The sequence below is a fragment of the Oncorhynchus tshawytscha genome, linkage group LG04 (assembly GCF_018296145.1).
Source record: "Oncorhynchus tshawytscha isolate Ot180627B linkage group LG04, Otsh_v2.0, whole genome shotgun sequence".
Classification (NCBI taxonomy): Eukaryota; Metazoa; Chordata; class Actinopteri; order Salmoniformes; family Salmonidae; genus Oncorhynchus; species Oncorhynchus tshawytscha.
The window spans coordinates 46,337,801-46,363,947 of NC_056432.1; the positions used below are offsets into that span (position 1 = coordinate 46,337,801).

Here is a 26,147-nt window from a genome sequence, read left to right on the forward strand (position 1 = left end):
TAGATTGATGAATGAAAATAGTATTTAATATATTTTAGAATAAGGATGTTACTTAAAATGTGGGAAAAGTTGAGGTGTCACGCCTGCTCCCGCTCGTCCTCCCCCTGGCACACGAGGGCGCCAGGATCCCCAGCATTACACACTCAAGCCACCATCAGTACGCACACCTGCCTTCCCCCCATCACACACATCAGCGATCATTGGACTCACGTGGACTCAATTACTTGTGTCATTACCTTCCCTATATCCGTGTACTCCCAAGCTCTGTTCCTGGCTCCGGGATTAATTGTCTCATGTCCGTGTTCCGACGCTGTTCCTGTCTTGTTTCCTTGTCTGTCCCCGAATAAATGTCTGACTCCCCGTACCTGCTTCTCCTTTCCGGCGTCTGCCCTTACACAAGTGGTCTGAATAATTTCCGAATGCTCTGTCGATAAGGGTCTTGTTGGTATGAGCATGTAATAACCTAATCACTTAGCAAAGTACAGTAGATTGGCCTATACTTTAGATATGTTAGTTTGTTTCACATCAACTAACAGCTGTTCTATTTCTGGTAAGAGATTGTTGATTCATTTGCACTGTCCCTGTTAAATACAATTAATACATAAACTGTTAGACTTTCAGAGACTAACTTTTCTTCAAACAAGCAGAGAAGAAGAAGCTCTATATCTTCAGATGCAGCAGGCTGATGTCTTATGATGCACTTTTTGGTTTCCAGTATAAATTATTTAAAGCCACCTGACAGACTGTAGACTATGATGATGTGTCATCCATTTTAGAGATGGGAGAAGTGACTCATAAACTTGATGACAGGTCTTGCTTATAACAAGTCGTATGAATGCTTTAAGCAAGTCTTAAGGAGCATTTTGCAAAGAGACAATAGAAAAGGTGGTACAAAGAAAGTGAGCTAGACTATTTCTCTGGCTTGCATAGTTAGAGAATATCAAGGATGGGATTAGTTTTACTGTTTGGGTAATGTAATTATGTGTACTGATGGCGCAAAAGCCATGACAGGGAGACATAGTGGAGTGGTAACACATATGCAAGCAGTTGCTCTCGACGCCACTTGGGTACACTGCAGCATCCACCGAGAGGCTCTTGCTGCCAAGGGAATGCCTAACAGCTTGAAAGACGTTTGACACTACAGTGAAAATGGTTAACTTCTTATGGGCAGGTGGGACGGTAGCGTCCCACCTGGCCAACATCCAGTGAAATTGCAGAGTACGAAATTCAAACTACAGTATTATTAATATTTAACTTTAACTCATAAAATCACAAGGGTAATACATCAAAATAAAGCTACACTTCTTGTTAATCCAGCCGCTGTGTCAGATTTCAAAAAGGCTTTACGGCAAAAGCAAACCATGTGATTATCTGAGGACAGCACCCCGCATACAAACACATGAAAAACATTTCAGCCAGGCAGGTGCGACACAAAAGTCAGAAATAGCAATATAAAAAATGCCTTACCTTAGATGATCGTCTTCTTTTGGCACTCCAAAAGGTCCCAGTTATATCACAAATGGTCCTTTTGTTTGATAATGTCCTTCATATCCATAAAAACTCAGTTTAGCTGGCGCACTTCAGTCAAGAATCAGCCAGTTTCCATCCATCAAAATGCATACAAAATGAATCCCAAATGTTACTAATAAACTTTTCCAAACAAGTCAAACAACATTTATAATCAAACCTCAGGTACCCTAATACGTAAATAAACGATCCAATTTAAGACGGAGAATCGGTAAGGTCTTTTACCGGAGAAAAATACCAAAGAACGCTCTCTTCCACACACTTGGAAACACTACAGCCAAAATGGGAGCCACCTAGAAAAACTAAAATTTCTGGCTCATTTTCCCAAAAACCAGCCTGAAACTCTTTCTAAAGACTTGTCATCAGTTCTGTTATACATATCAGTTCTGTTATACTCAGACATAATTTTGACAGTTTTAGAAACTTTAGAGTTTTCTATCCGAATCGACCAATTATATGCATATCCTAGCTTCTGGGCCTGAGTAACAGGCAGTTTACTTTGGGCATGCTTTTCATCCGGACGTCAAAATACTGCCCCCTACTAAAGGTCGACCGATTAATCGGAATGGCCGATTAATTAGGGCCGTTTTCCTAACAATTTTTAAAAAATCTTTATTTAACTAGGCAAGTCAGTTAAGAACACATTCTTATTTTTCAATGACCCCTAGGAACGGTGGGTTAACTGCCTCGTTCAGAGGCAGAACGACAGATTTTCACCTTGTCAACTCGGGGAATCCAATCTTGCAACCTTACAGTTAACTAGTCCAACGCAATAACGACCTGCCTCTCTCTCGTTGCACTCCACAAGGAGACTGGCTGTTACGCGAATGCAGTAAGCCAAGGTAAGTTGCTAGCTAGCATTAAACTTATCTTATAAAAAAAGCAATCAATCATAATCAATAGTTAACTACACATGGTTGATGATATTACTAGATATTATCTAGCGTGTCCTGCGTTGCATATAATCTGACTGAGCATACAAGTATCTGACTGAGCGGTGGTAGGCAGAAGCAGGTGCGTAAACATTCATTCAAACAGCACTTTCGTGCGTTTTGCCAGCAGCTCGTCGTTGTGCGTCAAGCATTGCTCTGTTTATGACTTCAAGCCTATCAACTCCCGAGATGAGGCTGGTGTAACCGAAGTGAAATGGCTAGCTAGTTAGCGTGCACTAATAGCGTTTCAAACGTCACTCGCTCTGAGTCTTCTAGTAGTTGTTCCCCTTGCTCTGCATGGGTAACACTGCTTCGATGGTGGCTGTCGTTGTGTTGCTGGTTCGAGCCCAGGGAGGAGCGAGGAGAGGGACGGAAGCTGTACTGTTACACTGGCAATACTAAAGTGCCTATAAGAACATCTAATAGTCAAAGGTTAATGAAATACAAATGGTATAGAGGAAAATAGTCCTATAATTCCTACAATAACTACAACCTAAAACTTCTTACCTGGGAATATTGAAGACTCATGTTAAATGGAACCACCAGCTTTCATATGTTCTCATGTTCTGAGCAAGTAACTGAAACGTTAGCTTTGTTACATAGCACATATTGCACTTTTACTTTCTTCTCCAACACTTTGTTTTTGCATTATTTAAACCAAATTGAACATGTTATTATTTACTTGAGGCTAAATTGATGTTATTGATGTATTATATTAAGTTAAAATAAGTGTTCATTCAGTATTGTTGTAATTGTCATAATAAATAAAATATTATTTTTTATTTATATTTATTTATTTATATTTATTTATATTTATTTATTTATATTTATTTATTTATATTTTTTAAATCGTCTGATTTAATTGGTATCTGCTTTTTTGGTCCTCCAATAAATCGGTATCGGCGTTGAGAAGTCATAATCGGTCGACCTCTACCCCCTACCCAAGAGAGGTTAACTTTAAAGCAAGGCTCCTGAACTCGTGTATTTTGCAATATGGGATATGGCAATAACACACAAGTCTTTCCATCATTGTATTATTTTGTGTGCAAATGAACTCAAGCTTACGGACAATGTCAAATGTGATATAGCGAAGCACCTGGGTGAGTTGGGTGCGCAATTATGCAGGTACTTTCCCGAAACGGATGACACAAACAACTGGATTCGTTATCCCTTTCATGCGCTGCCTCCAGTCCACTTACTGATATCTGAACAAGAGAGCCTCATTGAAATTGCAACAATCTGTTATGTGATAATTGAATTGAATCAGAAGCCACTGCTAGAATTCTGGATTGGGCTGCACTCAGTTTTCTGCATTGGCAAATCATGCTGTTTAGACACTGATGCCCTTTGCAACCACGTACCTATGTGAGAGTGGATTCTCGGCACTCACTAGCATGAACTACATACAGGCACAGACTGTTTGTGGAAAATTATTTAAGACCGAGACTCTCTCCAATACAACCTAACATTGCAGAGTTATGTGCATCCTTTCAAGCATACCCTTCTCATTAACCTGTGGTGAGTAATTCACCATTTCTGATGAACAAATAAGGTTTTATATGTAAGATGGCTAAATAAAGAATAAGAATAATTATATCATTATTTGTGCCCTGGTCCTATAAGTGTTCTTTGTCACAACCCGGCTCTTGGGAAATTACAAATTCACACGCATTCTTATGTGAAATAAATGTATCATACAGTGTGTGTGTGGGGCAGGCTTACAATGATGGCAAACAAAATACATTTGAGAGTGCGCTGACCCTGGTGCTAGAGGGAGTACGCAGCTGGAGGTTGACTGTTTGAAAGGGTACGGGACTATAAAAGTTTGGGAACCACTGCTCTACACTATACTTGCTTGTTTTGTAACAAACGGAAAATAGGCAGACTATTAGAATTTGAGCAACCAGGAAATGGCGGAGCGATTTCTGCATAGTGTATCTTTAATGAAACTCCGGCTGTAAAATGTAGGTAATAGATCGCAAAGCAGGGCATCTCCAATTCCCAACTGAGCTAAACTTTGCAAATGGCTGGTTCATTTTCTCATAACACATCTCAACTGCAGTGTGTTTTTCAGCAGCTCACATCAGCAGGATTGGGAGATTTTTCATTAGCAGGGACATCTACCGTAGATCGCTAAAATAAAGATTATGATCACACTTTCTCAATTTAAATATTATGGGGACACCTACACATTTGGCAGCCAAGCACAAGTTATCAGTGTAGCGTATTACTGTCTAGACATGTTGAATATTTTTACACTTAGATTAAAAACCTCCAGGTTTGTCACTAAAAGTCTTTAAAAGAAAGTTTTTGAAAAAATGATTCCATTGCGAATAATTTCCTGGAAACGCACATGCTGGGGAAATAATTACATAACCAACATCTCTAGTAATACGAATGCCGTTCAAATTTGGCTTATGTCCCTTTAATCCCAGAGTAATTCTTACCAGGTCACTCCTAACCTTCTGTCTAGAGATCTGGACAATAAAACACAAAATCAACAAATGCACACACACATTCAGTGCGCACAGACACACATTCAGTACGCATAGATACACATTCAGTACGCATAGACACACACACACATTCACACACATGATCTCTATGTGCTATATGTGTGTGTGTGTGTGAGATTTAATTCCTGGTAAGCATTAGTTGCCTCTTACCGTGTGGATCAGAATGGAATTATAATTAAAACCCTGTTCATACTATTGTGCCCTCAGATCCGTACCATACTCTGCTTGCTCTGATAGCTTCTAGTTCTATGGTGGATGCAACTAATTAAACCGATTTTATACTAGATCGTCGGTCTCTCTCTAGCACTCCCTCTCTCCCCCCTCTCTGTTACAGAGTAATTATGTTTTATTCAGCTGTCAGCTCAGTGTTGATCAGATGAGATGAGTTGTAGAGGGTCGGGTCAGCTTGCCCTTAATTTCATTATACTGTGCTTTGCTACCTGCGGGTTTACTACTGTCACTGTTTTAGTCATGAATATTGGTATCTGACACTGCACAATGAAGTGTTTGATATTCACCACATTACTGGGTGCTGATATTCGTGTGCGTGTTGTATTAGGATTACATAAGCCTGGAGGAAGCCGGTGAATTGGGGGCGAGCAAGAGCGAGGCGGAGTAGGGAGGGAGAAGAGAATGTGGAGGGAGGGAGGGAGGGAGAGCAGACTGATGGGAGACCCTGGCGCCCTGACTCCCATTCCGACCGCCGACCGTTCGGCTGGTGTTGTGTAGCGAGGCGATTGACATGTCGACAGCTCTCCGCAGGAAGTGGGTGCGTGCAGTGTGCACGCTCAGGACTCTGCGAGCAGGAGGAGGAAGCGTGAGTTGTGTTTATTTTTAGTTCCCCCTGGGCCGACTAATCCGTTCTGCCACTCCGGCTTAATGGGATTGGAGGTCGGCTGACTTCAGTAGGCATTGGACTGTAGGACCATAGGGCTGCTCTGTGTGCTCACTGGGTTGTCTGCTGTACTCCAACCAAACCAGCCTGTGCTGCTCTGGGCCAGGCTTGGCTACTGGGTACTGTGCTGGTGCCATACAAACAGAGTGTTGTGCCAAAACAGGGCTCGAGCTTAGCTTAGCTGAGCCATGGATAAGAAGCGTTCAGCGGGTCGAGATTGCGGGAGATGAGATGAGCCATGAATTTGGATTGCCTGCAGTTGGGGGACTGGTGTTCAGGGGCCCGAGGGGGTCCATGGCTGCGCCACACGGAGGAGGACCAGGGTGGAGGTGGTGGGGGCCGGGGAAAGAGGAGCGCAGCAGGAGGTCAACCCAGGCTGGAGGTGCCTCTCCTGGGAGGACCCTGGCTCAACTCGGAGGAACTAAGGAGCAGCGTGGTGGTGCTCTATGCTCCTGCTGGGAACACATGCTTCCTCCGACTGGTACTAGAGACAGAGAGAGAAACCCTCTGCCCTTGCCGCTGATCATCCACCCCCCCAAAAGGATCAACTATCTAGCTCTGATCCCTTGAGGAAAGATCTCACCCTGCTCTCTGCTTTCCCCTTAGAGCTTTCTGGCATGTGTTTGACTGTTTGTTTGTTGACTAACATAGTTGTTTGGTTGTAGAACCGAGTGTTACAACTATGTTAAGTGAAGTTCTGTTTCTGGAAAAGTTATACTGTGGTAGCTAGCTGAACTCAGTATTACAACTTGGTTATTTAGCTGCAGAGAGACACTGTACTGTTGCACAGTTCCTCATGGCAATTCTAGTAAATCACAATTGCTCAATTTTGATCCAAAAGGAAATTGCTCGAGCCAAGAACTCTATTTGCCAAGTGGATAATACAGGGTTGAAGAACTGTGCTGCTCCAATAGGCAATTGCTCTGGCTGAGAAATGCTTTTCACTGCTCTTCATTTGAGAGGCGAAGAAACTGTTGATGAATGATGTTGACTCATACTCCCGTATTGGTGCTCGTACTCAGTCCGTGTGTGTGTGTAATGAAAAAGCTCTCCCGCTTCATCTCTCATGCTAGCAAAGTGCTTTTGCATCAGTTGGAGGTAGGTAGCGTTTAGCTGTGTGATTTGCATGGCAGTCAGTCGGTTTGTGGGTGGGTCGGTTGTGGGGAACGATTATTTCCGGGTGGGTGGGGGGTGTGGTGTCAGTGCAGTCCCTCCTGTGGGTTGAGTAGGTGTGTTCTACACTACATCCAACTCTCTGGAACAGATAGCAGCCAATGTGTGTGTTCTGCATGTGTGTCTGTCTGTCTGCACATTGTCATCGCAGGTATAGAATTATGTCAGATCAGTGTGTGTGTGTGTGTGTGTGTGTGTGTGTGTGTGTGTGTGTGTGTGTGTGTGTGTGTGTGTGTGTGTGTGTGTGTGTGTGTGTGTGTGTGTGTGTGTGTGTGTGTGTGTGTGTGTGTGTGTGTGTGTGTGTGTGTGTTTGTTAGGGATGGGATGACTGTTTGAGTACTCGCATTAAAAAAAAAAATCTATTTTTAGAACACAAGGCCCACACTGGAAAAAAAAATGTGCGTATATCTATATGCCAACAGTGCACAACGATGCCTAATTTATCATAACCATTACAGATAATTAATCCTAATTGCTAAATTGCCCCATATACAGTACCAGTCAAGTTTGGACACACCAACACATTTAAGGGTTTTTCTTTATTTGAACTATTTTCTACATTGTAGAATAATAGTGAAGACATCAAAACTATGAAATAACACATGGAATCATGTAGTAACCAAAAAAGTGTTAAACAAATCAAAATGTATTTTAGATTCTTCAAAGTACCCACCCTTTGCCTTGACAGGTTTGTGCACTCTTGGCATTCTCTCAACCAACTTCACCTGGAATGCTTTTACAAAAGTCTTGAATGAGTTCCCACATATAATGAGCACTTGATGGCTGCTTTTCCTTCACTCTGCTGGTCCAACTCATCCCAGACCATCTAAATTGCGTTGAGGTCGGGTGATTGTAGAGGCCAGGTCATCTGATGCAGCACTCCATCACTCTCCTTCTTGGTCAAATAGCCCTTACAGAGCCTGGGGGTGTGTTGGGTCATTGTCCTGTTGAAATACAAATGATAGTCCCACTTAGCGCAAACCAGGTGGGGTGGTGTTTTGCTGCAGAAGGTTGTGGTAGCCATGCTGGTTAAGTGTACCTTGAATTCTAAATAAATCACTGACAGTGTCACCAGCAAAGCACCATCACACCACCCCCTTGCTTCACGGTGGGAACCACACATGCGGCGATCATCTGTTCACCAACTCACAAAGACACCGCGGTTGGAACCAAAAATCAAACATTTGGACTCATCAGACCAAAGGACAGATTTCCACTAGTCTAATGTCCATTGCTCGTGTTTCTTGGCCCAAGAAAGTCTCTTCTTATCATTCCTGTCCTTTAGTAGTGGTTTCTTTTCAGTAATTCGACCATCAAGGCCTGCTTTTACACAGTCTCCTCTGAACAGTTGATGTGTCTCCTACTGTGTCTCCTACTTGAACTCTGAAGCATTTATTTGGGCTGCAATTTCTGATGCTGGTAACTCTAATGAACTTATCCTCTGCAGCAGAGGTAACCCTGGGTCTTCCTTTCCTGTGGCGGTCCTCATGAGAGCCAGTTTCATCATAGCGTTTGAGGCATTTTGCAACTGCACTTGAAGAAACTTTCAAAGTTCTTGACATTTTCCGCATTGACTGACCTTAATGTCTTAAAGTAATGATGGACTGTCGTTTCTCTTTGTTTATTTGAGCTGTTCTTGCCATAATATGGAATTGGTATTTCACCAAATAGGGCTATCTTCTGTATACCACCCCTACCTTGTCACAACCCAACTGATTGGCTCAGATGCATTATGAAGGAAACATATTCCACAAATTAACTTTTAACAAGGCACACCTATTAATTGAAATGCATTCCAGGTGACACTCTCATTAAGCTGGTTGAAAGAATGCCAAGAGTGTGCAAAGCTGTCATCAAGGCAAAGGGAGGCTACTTTGAAGAATCTCAAATATAAGATTTTTTTTGGTTACTACATGATTCCATATGTGTTATTATATAGTTTTGATGTCTTCACTATTATTCTAAATTGTAGATAATAGTCAAAATAAAGAAAATACCCTGGAATAAGTAGGTGTCCAAACTTTTGACTGGTACTATATATTCAGAAAACAAAAGTGTCATTTAAGATGAATTTATTGAAACTATAATATCAACTGGTTATTATTATATTGTGGAATACAATCTTCAAAAAAGGTAGTAACCTCAGCAGTGGTGTTCTCTTGTAGAAGCCTATGGCTGTTCAATGCCATAGCCTTGTTTTGTTAATTTAGCAAACAAGACGCTCTTATTTTCCAAGCCCTTATCACAGTCAAGACACACCTATTTTCTAGTAAAAAACATGATCTAATATAACAGAATAAAATAGAACAGAATAGTGCTATGTAATACGCATCTCGCATCTGGAACAGTTATTCTGTAAATGAGAACGTTTTCTCAGTCAACCTGGTAAAATAACGGATAAATTAGAAAAATAAAAACATTCTCAAAGTGTGATCATTTGAAACAGGGCTCAAGTTGAAAGACAATTTGTTCAGGGTTACAAACCAAATCTCCCTTCTGTTCGATATACAGACATTGTTTATTCTGCCTGCTCTTTGGAATGTTCTAAATGGATGAACAATTCCACATTTGAACACTTCATGGGGATGAATTATGGCCAAAACATATATTTGGTGTGTAGGCCGAGGCTTAATGATTCTGATAAATACACTGTCTTTATCAAACTAATGTTTTTGCATATTTTCAGTGTGGACCCTTGCCATGTTCAGGGGGGTTATAGCCTAGGCCAGGGCTGTTCCTGAAGACCCTGTTCCTGGAGAGCTACCGTCCTGTATTTTTTTTTTTACTCACACCCTAATCTAGCAGACCGTATTTGAATAATTAGCTGGTTTATAAACTGAACCAGGTTAGGTACACCTGGCGTTGGAGCGAAAACCTACAGGAGGGTATCTCTCCAGGGACAGGGTTGGAGGCCCCTGGCCTAGGTTAACCAATTCTAAGTGGCACTAGCAGTTTGGCAACATATGTGCATCACTAGTTACCACAGCCACAAAGTCGTAAACCTCTCCAATTTCTAAAATGTATCTTCTTCAAATCTGATTTTAAACCTTTAACCACACTGCTAACACTATGCATAACCCTAAACTTAAATTAAGACCAAAAAGCTAATGTTTGTTTTCAGGATTTTTTTCTAAATGCCAAATCTGACTTTGTAAATGCGGTTACTAGTGACCATTAAAAGGTCATTTACCACCTTCACAAGTGCAGTCTCAGTGCTATGATGGGGTCTAAAACCAGACTGAAGCATTTCGTATACATTGTTTGTCTTCAGGAAGGCAGTGAGTTGCTGCGCAACAGCTTTTTCTAACATTTTTGAGAGGAATGGAAGATTCGATATAGGCCGATAGTTTTTTATATTTTCTGGGTCAAGGTTTGTTTTTTTCAAGAGAGGCGTTATTACTGCCACTTTTAGTGAGTTTGGTACACATCCGGTGGATAGAGAGCCATTTATTATGTTCAACATAAGAGGGCCAATCACAGGAAGCAGCTCTTTCAGCCGTTTAGTTGGAATAGGGTCCACTATTCAGCTTGAAGGTTTAAAGGCCATGATTATTTTCATCATTGTGTCAAGAGATATAGTACTAAAACACTTGAGTGTCTCTCTTGATCCTAGGTCCTGGCAGAGTTGTGCAGACTCAGAACAACTGAGCTTTGGAGGAATACCCAGATTTAAAGAGGAGTCCGTAATCTGCTTTCTAAATAATCATGATCTTTCCTCAAAGAAGTTCATGAATGTATTACTGCTGAAGTGAAAGCCATCCTCTCTTGGGGAATGCTGCTGCAACACAGCAATGAACAGCATTCTCACATAGGTGTTTCTTTTGTCCAGGTGGGAAAGGGCAGTGTGGAGTGCGATTAAATTGTGTCATCTGTGGATCTGTTGAGCCTTATGCGAATTGGTGTGGGTCTAGGGTTTCCTGGATGATGGTGTTGATGTGAGCTATGGCCACCGACATGAGTGCTACTGGGCGTTATTCATTTAGGCAGGTTACCTTCACATTCTTGGGCACATGGACTATGGTGGTCTGCTCGAAACGTGGTTATTACAGACTCGGTCAGGGAGAGATTGAAAGTGTCAGTGAAGACACTCTGCACATGCTCGCAGTACATGACCTGGTAAGCCGTTTGGCCCCGCAGCCTTGTGAATGTTGACCTGTTTAAAGGTCTTGCTCACATCGGCTACGTAGAGCGTGATCACACAGTCGTCCGGAACTGATGGTGCTCTCATGCAATGCTTCAGTGTTGCTTGCCTCGAAGCGAGTATAAAATACCTTTATCTTGACTGGTAGACTCGCGGCACTGGGCAGCTCGCGGCTGGGTTTCCCTTTGTAGTCCATAATAGTTTGCAAGCCCTGCCACATCCGAAAAGAGCGTCAGAGTAGGATTCAATCTTAGTCAGTATTGATGCTTTGCTTATTCGATGAGGGCATAGTGGGATTTCTTATAAGCGTCCGGATTATTGTCCCACTCCTTGAATGCGGCAGCTCTAGCCTTTAACTCCGTGTGGATGTTGCCTGTAATAATGGCTTCTGGTTGGGATATGTACGTATGGTCACTGTGGGGACGACGTCGTCAATGTAGTTTTTGATGAAGCCGGTGACTGAGGTGGTATACTCCTCAATGCCATTGGATGAATCACGGAACATATTCCAGTCTCTGCTAGCAAAACAGTCCTGTAGCATAGCATCCGCGTCATCTGACCACTTCCGTATTGAGCGAGTCAAATCAAATCAAATTATATTAGTCACATGCGCTGAATACAACAGGTGTTCACCTTACAGTGAAATGCTTGCTTACGAGCCCTTAACCAGCAATGCAGTAAACAAAAAAAGAAGTAAGAATAAGGAATAAAACTAACAAGTAATTAAATAGCAGAGTCACTGCTTTAGTTTTTACTTGTAAGCAGGAATCAGGATAGAATTATGGTCAGATTTGCCAAATGGAGGGCGAGGGAGAGCTTTGTATGCTTCTCTGTGGGTGGAGTAAAGGTGGTCTATTGTTTTTTTTTCTGGAGTTGTACATGTGACATGCTGGTAGAAATTAGGTAAAACAGATTTTTATTTTATTTCACCTTTTATTTAACCAGGTAGGCCAGTTGAGAACAAGTTCTCATTTACAACTGCGACCTGGCCAAGATAGAGCAAAGCAGTGCGACACAAACAACACAGAGTTACACATGGAATAAACAAACGTGCAGTCAATAACACAATAGCAAAAGTCTATATACATTGTGTGCAAATGTTGTAAGATTAGGGAGGTAAGGCAATAAATAGGCCATAGTGGTGAAATAATGACAATTTAGCAATTAAACACTGGAGTGATAGATGTGCAGAAGATGAATGTGCAAGATACTGGGATGCAAAGGAGCAAAACGTTTAAAAATAACAATATGGGGATTAGGTAGTTGGGTGGGCTATTTATCAATGGGCTGTGTGCAGGTGCAATGATCAGTAGGCTGCTATGACGGGCGGGCGGGTGCGGGCAGCGATCGGTTGAAAAGCATGCATTTTGTTTTGCTTGCATTTAAGAGCAGTTGGAGGCCACGGAAGGAGGGTTGTATGGCATTGAAGCTCAGCTGGAGGTTTGTTAACACAGTGTCCAAAGAAGGGCCAGAAGAATACAGAATGGTGTCGTCTGTGTAGAGGTGGATCAGAGAATCACCAGCAGCAAGAGCAACATCATTGATGTATACAGAGAATAGAGTCGGCCCGAGAATTGAACCCTGTGGCACCCCTATAGAGACTGCTAGAGGTCCTGACAACAGGCCATCCGATTTGACACACTGAACTCTATCTCAGAAGTAGTTGGTGAACCAGGCGAGGCAGTCATTTGAGACACCAAGGCTGTTGAGTCTGTTGATAAGAATGCGGTGATTGACGGATTCGAAAGCCTTGGCTAGGTCGATGTTTGCCTGCATAAGTCCCCGGCCACTAGAAGTGCCGCTTCTGGATGAGCATTTTTCTTGTTTGCTTATGACCTTATACAGCTCGTTGAGTGCAGTCTTAGTGCCAGCATTGGTTTGTGGTGGTAAATAGACAGCTACCAATAATATAGATGAAAACTCTCTTGGTAGATAGTTTTGCCTACAGCTTATCATGAGTTACTCTACCTCAGGCGAACAATACCTCGAGACTTCTTTAACACTGGACCAGAGAGGTAATTTTGTTTTTGTATTGGTTCCCCCCATCCATGTCTTTAACATAGAACCATACAGTAAAAATAGTGGTTTTGCATCAAAGCCACGATGTATCTTCATGACTGAATTCACGGGTCACCAGTATGTCATGGGTCATTTTAATTCGGTGTGAAAATGGAACAAAAATGTCCATAGATGTTTTTTCCAGATTGCAGAAAGAATCTACATTGCCTTCAGAAAGTATTCATACCCCTTGACTTATTCAACACGTTGTGTTACAGCCTGAATTCAAAATGGATTATATCGAGAGAGAAAAATTCTCACTAATCTACACACTATACCCCATAATGACAAAGAGAAAACAACATGTTTTTTGAAATGTTTGCACATTTATTGAAGAATAAATATTGAAATATCGAATTTACATAAGTTTTCACACCCCTGAGTCAGTTTGGATCACCTTTGGCAGCGATTACAGCAGTGAGTCTTTCTGGATACATCTCTAAGAGCTTCGCACACCTGGATTTTACAATATATATATATATATATTCTGTACAGGCTATGTTCTTTTCCCACACATTTAGTTTAGTATTGTGGAGTAACTACAGTGTTGTTGATCTATCCTTAGAGTTTCATGGCTGTGATAGGAGAAAACTAATTGCTTTAAAGAACCATTGGCCTCATTGTGACATCCCTGAGCGGTTTCCTTCCTTTCCGGCAACTGAATTAGGAAGGACGCCTGTATCTTTGTTGTGACTGGGTGTATTGATACACCATCCAAAGTGTAATTAATATCTTCATCATGCTCAAAGGGACGTTCAATGTCTCTTTATTATTTTATCTACCAATAGGTGCCCATCTTTGCGAGGCATTGGAAAACCTCCCTCGTCTTTGTGGTTGAAACTGTGTTTGAAATTCACTGCTCGACTGAGGAGCTTTACAAATAATTGTATGTGTGGGGTACAGATATCAGGTCATCATTGAAAAATCATGTTCAACGCTTTATATTGCACACAGAGTGAGTCAATGCAATTTTATTTTACTCCTGGCCTTATTTATTCAATACATTTCAGTTTTTAATTTTCAAAAATGTATAAAAACACAATTCCACTGACATTATTGGGTACTGTGTGTAGGCCAGTGACACAAAAATCTAATTTTAAAATTAAGGCTGTAACCACAAAATGGGGAAAAAGTGGAGACGTGTGAATACTTGCTGAAGTTAATGTATTTTCACAGGGAGTGCCTCGAGATAATATGAAGGTAGTTAAACGGTGTGTGTGATGAGTAGCTCAATGTTGCTTCATCCCCTTCTCTGTAGTGTTAACATGCCTACCCTGTGCTAAATAAATCCTACTCTCCCTAACATTAGGAATCTTTGGTGAATGGTCTTAAGTGGAGACCGACCGATATGGGTTTTTGGGTCCGCCATAGATTTTGATATTTTGGGGGACAAAACTTTCCAATATTGAAATATCTGCCGATATACTGTTTTACAGTGACATTTTCTCACAAATTGCCATCCCAAAGAGCAATTGTCCAAGAAATATGCTTGCATTGTTGATTTCCTACATTGTGACAATAATGACACATCATAAGAATGGCCGCAAATGTTCAGATGAGCAGGAAATTCCCTTTTTCATCCTATTTATGGAATATCTGTTATCGGTGGAACGAATACATCAGTCGGGCTCTAGTCTTAAGACTTCGATACAAAGTTATACCTCTTTCATACTGTGATGATCAGTATCACATCTACTCTGTATTCAGATAATATTCAGTAACTCATGTAGTATTGTGACAAGATGATTGTAGTAAAAAAACAGATGTATCTGTTAAAGAAGCATCTACTGTTTGAGGAAGATAATATCCTGTAACTTAAGTTGTTATGTTGTGTTAAAGTAGCGTTCACTAACTATGTCTGTAATGTTCCGTTCACTAACCGTTAGGGCTGTGTATTGCCAGGGACCTCATGACACGATATTATCACCATACTTAGGTGGTGATACGATATGTATTGTGGTTCTCATGATTCTAAATGTATTGCGATTTGATATTCCAAAATTATTGCTCACTATACTGTGTTATGTATGTATGAATGTACGCATGTACAGTACGAGTCAAAAGTTTGGACACACCTACTCATTCAAGGGTTTTTCTTTATTTTTACTATTTTCTACATTGTAGAATAATAGTGAAGACAAACTATGAAATAACACATATGGAATCATGTAGTAACCAAAAAAAGTGTTAAATAAATCAAAATGTATTTAATATTTTAGATTCTTCAAAGTAGCCACCCCTTGCCTTTTCACGGGGAGATCATCCGTTCACCTACTCTGCGTCTCACAAAGACACGGCGCTTGGAACCAAAAATCTCAAATTTGGACTTATCAGACCAAAGACAGATTTCTACCAGTCTAATGTCCATTGCTCGTGTTTCTTGGCCCAAGCAAGTCTCTTCTTCTTATTGATGTCCTTTAGTAGTGGTTTCTTTGCAGCAATTCGACCATGAAGGCCTGATTCACGCAGTCTCCTCTGAACAGTTGATGTTGAGATGTGTCTGTTACTTGAAATCTGTGAAGCGTTTATTTGGGCTGCAATTTCTGAGGCTGGTAACTCTAATGGACTTATCCTCTGCAGCAGAGGTAAATCTGGGTCTTCCTTTCCTGTGGTGGTCCTCATGAGAGCCATAGCGCTTGACATTTTCCGCATTGACTGACTTTCATGTCTTTAAGTAATGACGAACTGTCGTTTATTTTTGCTTATTTGAGCTGTTCTTGCCATAATATGGACTTGGTATTTTACCAAATAGGGCCTTCTCCTGTATAGCCCCCCTACCTTGTCACAACACAACTGATTGGCTCAAACGCATTAAGAAGGAAAGAAATTCAAGGCACACCTTTTAATTGAAATGCATTCCAGGCGACTACCTCATGAAGCTGTTTGAGACAATGCCAAGAGTGTGCAAAGCTGTCATCAAGGCAAAGGGTGGCTAAAATATATGTTGATTTGTTTAACACTTTTTTGGTTACCACAGTATATGATTCCATATGTGTTATTTCATAGAAGAATATAGTAAAAAAACAAAACAAAAAAAAACTTGAATGAGTAGGTGTGTCCAGACTTTTGACTGGTACTTTATATATATATCTATATCTATATATCTATATCTATATATATATATATATATATATATATATATATATATATATATATATATATTACATTAAAATTTAAAAATACAAATGAATACTTAGAGTCAAAGTATCGATACAATATCGTCCAAAATTTTTATTTTCCTCATCACTATTCGATACTGTGATTTGATGTTCTAAACATATTGCTCACTAATGTTATATGGCTAATGCAGAGAGACAGAGAGCATGACAAAAAAAAATTTGATCAGTAATGGCTAGGGCTGTGACAATTATGCAATATTGGATAACGATTAATTGTCATGCAAATTGCTACGACATGAATACAACACAGCTTTGGTGACACCCATGTCTCAAAAACAAATGGTTTTGACTGCTTGCCAGTTTTGGAAATGAAGCTTCTCCTTCCGACCATGCTGTTCTGCTTGTAAAATGATTACCAACTTTACACTTAATGTAAAACAAAATAACTGCTAAACTATATTTACTTTAATATAACGTTAAAAGGTTTTTTATTTATTTAACCTTTATTTAACTAGGCAAGTAAGTTAAGAATAGGTTCTTATTTACAATGATAGCCTACAGGGAACAGCGGGTTAACTGCCTTGTTCAGGGGCAGAACAACAGATTTTTACCTTGTCCGTTCGTGGATCGGATCCAGCAAACTTTCGGTTACTGGCCCAACGCTCTAACCACTAGGTTACCTGCCGCCCCGGCATATTCAAGTTGAATCCCCACTTCTCCTAAAATGAATGTATTATGACGCAAAAAAAAAAAATGTTGCCGATTATTGTCCATAATTATCATTTACACAATTATACAATAAAAGTCTCACTATTTAAAAATAAGATCGAGAACAAGCTATAGGATGAAAAACCAGAGTTTTGGTGCTGGTACAGCCAACTAGCTTTCGCTAAATTGATTTTTATTTTATTTTATTTTACCAATCAATACTAGGAGTCAAAGTATGAATAAACCTTTTTCAGGACCCTGTCTTACAAAGATAATTTGTAAAAATCCAAATAACTTCACAGATCTTCATTGTAAAGGGTTTAAACGCCTAAGACAGCGCTACTGGGAGACAGGACAGACAACTGATTGTCCTCGCAGTGGCAGACCACGTGTAACAACACCTCCACAGGATCGGTACATCCGAACATCACACCTGCGGGACAGGTACAGGATGGCAACAACTGTCCGAGTTACATCAGGAACGCACAATCCCTCCATCAGTGCTCAGACTGTCCGCAATAGGCTGAGAGAGGCTGGACTGAGGGTTTGTAGGCCTGTTGTAAAGGCAGCTCCTCACCAGACATCACTGGCAACAACGTCGCCTATGGGCACAAACCCACCGTCGCTTGACCAGACAGGACTGGCAAAAAGTGCTCTCCACTGATGAGTCGCTGTTTTGTCTCACCAAGAGTGATGTTCGGATTCACGTTTATCGTCGAAGGAATGAGCAGTTCACCGAGGCCTGTACTCTGGAGCAGGATCGATTTAGAGATAGAGGGTCCGTCATGGTCTAGGGCGGTGTGTCACAGCATCATCGGACTGAGCTTGTTGTCATTGCATGCAATCTCAACGCTGTGTGTTACAGGGAAGACATCCTCCTCCCTCATGTGGTACCCTTCCTGCAGGCTCATCCTGACATGACTCTCCAGCATGACAATGCCACCAGCCATACTGCTCGTGCTGTGCGTGATTTCCTGCAAGATAGGAATGTCAGTGTTCTGCCATGGCCAGCGAAGAGCCCGGATCTCAATCCCATTGAGCACTTCTGGGACCTGTTGGATCGGAGGGTGAGGGCTAGGTCCATTCCCCCCAGAAATATCTGGGAACTTGCTGGTGCCTTGGTGGAAGAGTGGTGTAACATCTCACAGCAAGAACTAGCAAATCTGGTGCAGTCCATGAGGAGGAGATGCACTGCAGTAATTAATGCAGCTGATGGCCACACCAGATGCTGACTGTTAATTTTGATTGTGACCCCCCTTTGTTCAGAGACACATTATTCCATTTCTGTTAGTCACATGTCTGTGGAACTTGTTCAGTTTATCTCTCAGTTGCTGAATTCTTGTTTTGTTCATACAAATATTTACACATGTTATGTTTGCTGAAAGTAATTGCAGTTGACAGTGAGAGGACGTTTCTTTTTTTGCTGAGTTTATAATATAGTCCGAAATAATACTGCATTATATAACTATCTATTTTTCCCCCCATCACTACTAACTGTTTTGTTCTCGGTCCACAGAGCTCAGGAATGGAGGAGACTGTTTGGGAGCAGTACACTGTGAACCTACAGAGGGTGAGTTGAACTCTCTTTCTCTGTCTATAGACTGCATTCTGGAAATATTCACACCCCTTTACTTTTTCACAAAAAAATGTATGTTACAGCCTCATTCTAAAATGTATTACAAAAAAAAGTTTTCTCATCAATCTACACACAATACCCCATAATGACAAAGCGAAAACACCTTATTTACGTAAGTATTTAAATCCTTTGCTATGAGATTTGAAATTGAGCTCAGGTGCATCCTGTTTCCATTGATCATGCTTGATGTTTCTTCAACTTGATTTGAGTCCACTTGTGGTAAATTCAATTGATTGGACATGATTTGGAAAGGCACACACCTGTCTATTTAAGGTCCCACAGTTGACAGTGCATGTCAGAGCAAAAACCAAGCCATGAGGTTGCAGGAATTGTCCGTAGAGCTCCGAAACAGGATTGTGTTGAGGCACAGATCTGGGGAAGGTACCAACCAATTTCTGCAGCATTGAATGTCCCCACAAACACAGTGGCCTTCATCATTCTTAAACGGAAGAAGTTTGGAACCACCAAGACTCTTCCGAGAGCTGGCCGCCCGGCCAAACTGAGCAATAAGGGGAGAAGGGCCTTGGTCAGGGAGGTGACCAATGGTCAAGCCGATGGTCACTCTGACAGAGCTCCAGAGTTCCTTTGTAGAGATGGGAGAAACTTCCAGAAGGACAACCATCTCTGCAGCACTCCACGAATCAGGCCTTTATGGTAGAGTGGCCAGACGGAAGCCACTCCTCAGTAAAAGGCACATGACAGTCCGCTTGGAGTTTGCAAAAAGGCACCTAAAGGACTCTCAGACCATGAGAAATATGATTCTCTGGTCTGATGAAACCAATATTGAACTCTTTGGCCTGAATGCCAACTGTCACGTCTGGGGGAAACCAGGCACCATCCCTACAGTGAAGCATGGTGGTGGCATTATCATGCTGTGTGGATGCTTTTCAGTGGCAGGGACTGGGAAACTAATAATGATCGAGGTATAGATGAATGGAGCAAAGTACAGAGAGATCCTTGATGAAAACCTACTCCAGAGTGCTCATGACCTCAGACTGGGGCCAAGGTTTACCTTCCAACAGGACAACGATCCAAACCACACAGCCAAGACAACACACGAGTGGCTTCGGGACAAGTCTCTGAATGTCCTTGAGTGGCCCAGCCAGAGCCCGGACTTGAACCTGATCGAACATCTCTAGAGAGACCTGAAAATAGCTGTGTAGCGACGCTCCCCGTCCAACCTGACAGAGCTTGAAAATCTGCAGAAAAGATTGGGAAAATTCCCCAAATACAGGTGTACCAAGCTTGCAGCTTCATACCCAAGAAGACTTGAGGCTGTAATTGCTGCCAATTTCAAAAAAGTACTGACTAATATGTAAATGCGATATTTCCGATTTTTGCAAACATTTCTAAACCTATTTTTTCTTTGTCGTTTTGGGGTATTGTGTGTAGATTGATGAGGGGAAAAAATGTAATCCATTTTAGAATAAGGCTGTAACATAACAAAAGTCAAGGGGTCTGAATACTTTCCAAATGCTCTATATAATTCTCTGTCTCTCTCGTGTGTGTATGTGTGTGTGTGTGTGCGTGCGCGTGTGAGTGAGAGACTACAAAGGGGTAGTTAACCTGTGACTTTTACATGTACTGGCCCTGGATTTCTCCTATGGTCTCTCCCCAGCGGAGGTTCACAGTATAGTGTGTGTGTGTGTGTGGTGTTTTGCCTTTGCCATCAGCAAAGGACCATAGCAGGTGAGTTTATTCCATTTGAAACCAGGACAAAAAAAACACCCTGATTTTGGTGATTTTCATTAAATGTAATCATAGAATTGTCCTTTGAAAGAAGGTTTGATGACATATTTGACATTTGTATTTGTATCTGAAAGCGTAGTTGAGAATAATGAATCTAGGTTGGCATATTTATGACATGTTGGCCTTACCCAGGACTCCTTTAAATGTAATGAACAGTCAAAATCATGTTTTCATGAAATTGGATGATATTTGAAGGAAACCAGATCAAAGTATGATGACTAAAGTATGAAAAATGACTGTTGCTTCTACATTGATAAAGTTTGATCATAAAGTTACTGGTCCCCTCCCCCATGTTAAACACTTGGATTCATTATTAAGGGGACACTGTGACATCACCTTAACTCTAATTATAATAGACCAATATTCTAGCAACCTTTCAGTTTCTGGCCCAATGCTCTAACCACTAGGCTACCTGCCGCCCTATATTCCCTATATAGTAGTGCACTACTATAGTAAATGGGGTGCCATTTGGGAAGCAGCCTGTTTGTTGTTGATCTGATAAGGTTGATTAAACGTTGATCCTATCTACTACAGTCAGTGAGCACAGAGACATCCTCTCCTCTGGGGATACTGTGTCTGACTGGAGGCTTCAGTAAAGGGAGTTGAGAGATGCACATACACGCATGCATGCATGCACGCATGCGTATTTCTTGCACACACACACACGGTGAGAGCTTATGCTTATTTATTTTATCTTGTGTCCTTTACCATTTGTACATTGTTAAAACACTGTATATATATATATAATATGACATTTGCAATGTCTTTATTGTTTTGAAACTTCTGTATGTGTAATGTTTACTGTTAATTTTTATTGTTTATTTCACTTTATATATTATCTACCTCACTTGCTTTGGCAATGTTAACACATGTTTCCCATGCCAATAAAGCCCTTGAATTGAATTGAATTGAGAGCTAGGGCTGGGCGGTATATACCGTATTTGACTCTATACACCGGTATTTATGCACGGACCGGTTTGGGTTTTTACTTTCTCTGTGCAGCTTTCCACACAGACCTAGTCCCACCCCATCACTCAAGGAGCGCATTTGTTGTTGCTTGACCACGAGACACTTTCACTTCCAACAATGCTGATGAGAACGATGTTGTTTCCACTTAATATAAATCCACAAGCATTCTATAATTAGAATATTAGTTTGTGTTTCTTACATCTGCAAACAGCTAGTTTGTATTTTCTTAGCAAGTTAAGCTAAATCGTGTTAGCTGGCTAGCTAACTAGCTAATAAAAGTACTGAGTTGGAGCAAACGTAGCTAGCTAATACAGCCTGATACCAGTACTGGTGGAGGCTAAAATCAGCATGTTGTTTGTGCAACAGTAATCAAATCAAATCAAATCAAATTTTATTTGTCACATACACATGGTTAGCAGATGTTAATGCGAGTGTAGCGAAATGCTTTTGCTTCTAGTTCCGACAATGCAGTAATAACCAACAAGTAATCTAACTAACAATTCCAAAACTACTGTCTTATACACAGTGTAAGGGGATAAAGAATATGTACATAAGGATATATGAATGAGTGATGGTACAGAGCAGCATAGGCAAGATACAGTAGATGATATCGAGTACAGTATATACATATGAGATGAGTATGTAAACAAAGTGGCATAGTTAAAGTGGCTAGTGATACATGTATTACATAAGGATGCAGTCGATGATATAGAGTACAGTATATACGTATGCATATGAGATGAATAATGTAGGGTAAGTAACATTATATAAGGTAGCATTGTTTAAAGTGGCTAGTGATATATTTACATCATTTCCCATCAATTCCCATTATTAAAGTGGCTGGAGTTGAGTCAGTGTCATTGTCAGTGTGTTGGCAGCAGCCACTCAATGTTAGTGGTGGCTGTTTAACAGTCTGATGGCCTTGATATAGAAGCTGTTTTTCAGTCTCTCGGTCCCAGCTTTGATGCACCTGTACTGACCTCGCCTTCTGGATGATAGCGGGGTGAACAGGCAGTGGCTCGGGTGGTTGATGTCCTTGATGATCTTTATGGCCTTCCTGTAACATCGGGTGGTGTAGGTGTCCTGGAGGGCAGGTAGTTTGCCCCCGGTGATGCGTTGTGCAGACCTCACTACCCTCTGGAGAGCCTTACGGTTGAGGTCGGAGCAGTTGCCGTACCAGGCGGTGATACAGCCCGCCAGGATGCTCTCGATTGTGCATCTGTAGAAGTTTGTGAGTGCTTTTGGTGACAAGCCGAATTTCTTCAGCCTCCTGAGGTTGAAGAGGCGCTGCTGCGCCTTCTTCACGATGCTGTCTGTGTGAGTGGACCAATTCAGTTTGTCTGTGATGTGTATGCCGAGGAACTTAAAACTTGCTACCCTCTCCACTACTGTTCCATCGATGTGGATAGGGGGGTGTTCCCTCTGTTGTTTCCTGAAGTCCACAATCATCTCCTTAGTTTTGTTGACGTTGAGTGTGAGGTTATTTTCCTGACACCACACTCCGAGGGCCCTCACCTCCTCCCTGTAGGCCGTCTCGTCGTTGTTGGTAATCAAGCCTACCACTGTTGTGTCGTCCGCAAACTTGATGATTGAGTTGGAGGCGTGCGTGGCCACGCAGTCGTGGGTGAACAGGGAGTACAGGAGAGGGCTCAGAACGCACCCTTGTGGGGCCCCAGTGTTGAGGATCAGCGGGGAGGAGATGTTGTTGCCTACCCTCACCACCTGGGGGCAGCCCGTCAGGAAGTCCAGTACCCAGTTGCACAGGGCGGGGTCGAGACCCAGGGTCTCGAGCTTGATGACGAGCTTGGAGGGTACTATGGTGTTGAATGCCGAGCTGTAGTCGATGAACAGCATTCTCACATAGGTATTCCTCTTGTCCAGATGGGTTAGGGCAGTGTGCAGTGTGGTTGAGATTGCATCGTCTGTGGACCTATTTGGGCGGTAAGCAAATTGGAGTGGGTCTAGGGTGTAGGGTGGAGGTGATATGGTCCTTGACTAGACTCTCAAAGCACTTCATGATGACGGATGTGAGTGCTATGGGGCGGTAGTCGTTTAGCTCAGTTACCTTAGCTTTCTTGGGAAAAGGAACAATGCTGGCCCTCTTGAAGCATGTGGGAAGAGCAGACTGGTATAGGGATTGATTGAATATGTCCGTAAACACACCGGCCAGCTGGTCTGCGCATGCTCTGAGGGCGCGGCTGGGGATGCTGTCTGGGCCTGCAGCCTTGCGAGGGTTAACACGTTTAAATGTCTTACTCACCTCGGCTGCAGTGAATTAGAGACCGCATGTTTTCATTGCAGACCGTGTCAGTGGCACTGTATTGTCCTCAAAGCGGGCAAAAAAGTTATTTAGTCTGCCTGGGAGCAAGTCATCCTGGTCCGTGACTGGGCTGGATTTCTTCCTGTAGTCCGTGATTGACTGTAGACCCTGCCACATGCCTCTTGTGTCTGAGCCGTTGAATTGAGATTCTTCTAAATCAAAGAGGACTAGGCGAAGCATGATTATGTTAGCTATATCAATAAATATTTAATGTAGTCAAAGATTATAGGGTCCCCTAGGAAACACTGAACATCACTTGGGTTCCTAACCTGTGACAATAACTCGTCCGTGGCATTTTCATTAGTTGTCATGTCAAACAACACTGTATTCAAAGTGCCCACTATTATTTTTATTCTAACTATAGAAGTATAATAAACATTCCATTTCCATGATTCCAAAAGTTCACCCAAGTGTTTTGATCTAAATCGCAATTGCAACATTTGGTTAAAAATAAGGCCTAGTATTTTTGCCCATATCGTGGCAGTGTGGAAATTATCTCAAATGAGTGCAGGAAATGCAGATTTTTTTTGGAGGGTGAAGTTGAATTGAACAGTATAAAATAATTTAGAATATATGTGTTGCCACCCAAGGGTCACACACTACACATAAAGCAAATGTATAACTATTATTAATCAAAAACATCAAATAGCATCAAATACCATCAAAAATTTGAAAAATACCATATGATATGATATTTTGGCCACATTGCCCAGCCCTAGTGAGAGCCAACATAAACCTGAGAGATTCCATATGAAAACAGGACAAGAAAGAATGGTCCTTTGGAGTAAGTATTGTTCACATATATTCAACATTTTTATCTAAAAGCATAAATGAGAAATAATAATTATGACATTTTGGCCTTACCAGGCCTCCTTAAGCCTCCACAATGGTGTTATATGAAGCTTTACTGCTTGCTCTGCACTATGGGTAGCGTTTTTATTTAAATAAAAAAAATTACGTTCATTTATGAATATTGAACCATATCAATATGAATAATATTTTGCAAATGTTTTAATATACTATATTATAAACTCAGCAAAGAAAGAAACGTCCTCTCACTGTCAACTGTGTTAATTTTCAGCAAACTTAACATTTGTATGAACATAATAAGATTCAACAAATGAGACAGACATGTGACTAACCGAAATGGAATAATGTGTCCCTGAACAAAGGGGGGGTCAAAATCAAAAGTAACAGTCAGTATCTGGTGTGGCCACCAGCTGCATTAAGTACCCCAGTGCATCTCCTCCTCATTGACTGCACCAGATTTGCCAGTTCTTGCTGTGAGATGTTACCCCACTCTTCCACCAAGGCACCTGCAAGTTCCCGGACATTTCTTGGGAGACTGGCCCTAGCCCTCACCCTCCGATCCAACAGGTCCCAGATGTGCTCAATGGGATTGAGATCCGGGCTCTTCGCCGGCCATGGCAGAACACTGACATTCCTGTCTTGCAGGAAATCACGCACAGAACAAGCAGTATGGCTGGTGGCATTGTCATGCTGGAGGGTCATGTCAGGATGAGCCTGCACAACAAGCTGAGACCGATGATGCTGTGACACACCGCCACAGACCATGACGGACCCTTCACTTCCAAATTGATCCCGCTCCAGAGTACAGGCCTCGGTGTAACGCTCACTCCATCTACGATAAACACGAATCCGACCATCATCTCTGGTGAGACAAAACCACGATTCGTCAGTGATGAGCACTTTTTGCCAGTCCTGTCTGGTCCAGCGACGGTGAATTTCTGCCCATAGGCGACTTTGTTGCCGGTGATGTCTGGTGAGGACCTGCCTTACAACAGGCCTGCAAGCCTTCAGTCCAGCCTCTCTCAGCCTATTGCGGACAGTCTTGAGCACTGATGGAGGGATTGTGCGTTCCTGGTGTAACTCAGGCAGTTGTTGCTGCCATCCTGTACCTGTCCCGCAGGTGTGATGTTTAGATGTACCGATCCTTTTCAGGTGTTGTTACACGTGGTCTGCGAGGACGATCAGCTGTCCGTCCTGTCTCCCTGCAGCGCTGTCTTTGGCGTCTCACAGTATGGACATTGCAATTTATTGCCCTGGCCACATCTGCAGTCCTCCTGTCTCCTTGCAGCATGCCTAAGGCACGTTCACGCAGATGGGCATCTTTCTTTTTGTGTTTTTCAGAGTCAGTAGAAAGGCCTCTTTAGTGTCCTAAGTTTTCTAACTGACCTTAATTGCGTACCGTCTGTAAGCTGTTCGTTTCTTAATGACCGTTAAGATCTGTGAAGTTATGTTTATTTTTACGAATTATCTTTGAAAGACAGGGAAAAGGGACCTTTTTTGCTGAGTTTATTTGCCACACTAAGGAGGTAAGTGTTGTAGGGGAAACCACATCTCTGACTAAAACCCTGCTCTCCATATCCCCCATTACTGTGTG

General features: G+C 41.9%; 1 protein-coding gene across 5 annotated transcripts in view; it reads left to right on the plus strand.

The window, feature by feature from the left end:
* LOC112249540 (tight junction protein ZO-2-like) overlaps window positions 1-26,147 on the plus strand; it is a 103,594-nt gene that overhangs the window by 47,275 nt on the left and 30,172 nt on the right. For 2 of the 5 annotated variants that reach the window (XM_042320804.1, XM_042320806.1), the window contains exons 1-2: window positions 5,863-6,351; window positions 18,586-18,639. In XM_042320804.1, coding sequence (XP_042176738.1) covers window positions 6,109-6,351; window positions 18,586-18,639 — 297 coding nt within the window. In that variant the 5' untranslated portion in view covers window positions 5,863-6,108. Of the gene's footprint in view, window positions 1-5,681; window positions 5,793-5,862; window positions 6,352-6,389; window positions 6,969-18,585; window positions 18,640-26,147 lie in introns of those variants that run through there. The other 3 variants (XM_042320807.1, XM_042320805.1, XM_042320808.1) reach the window with 3 other exon arrangements.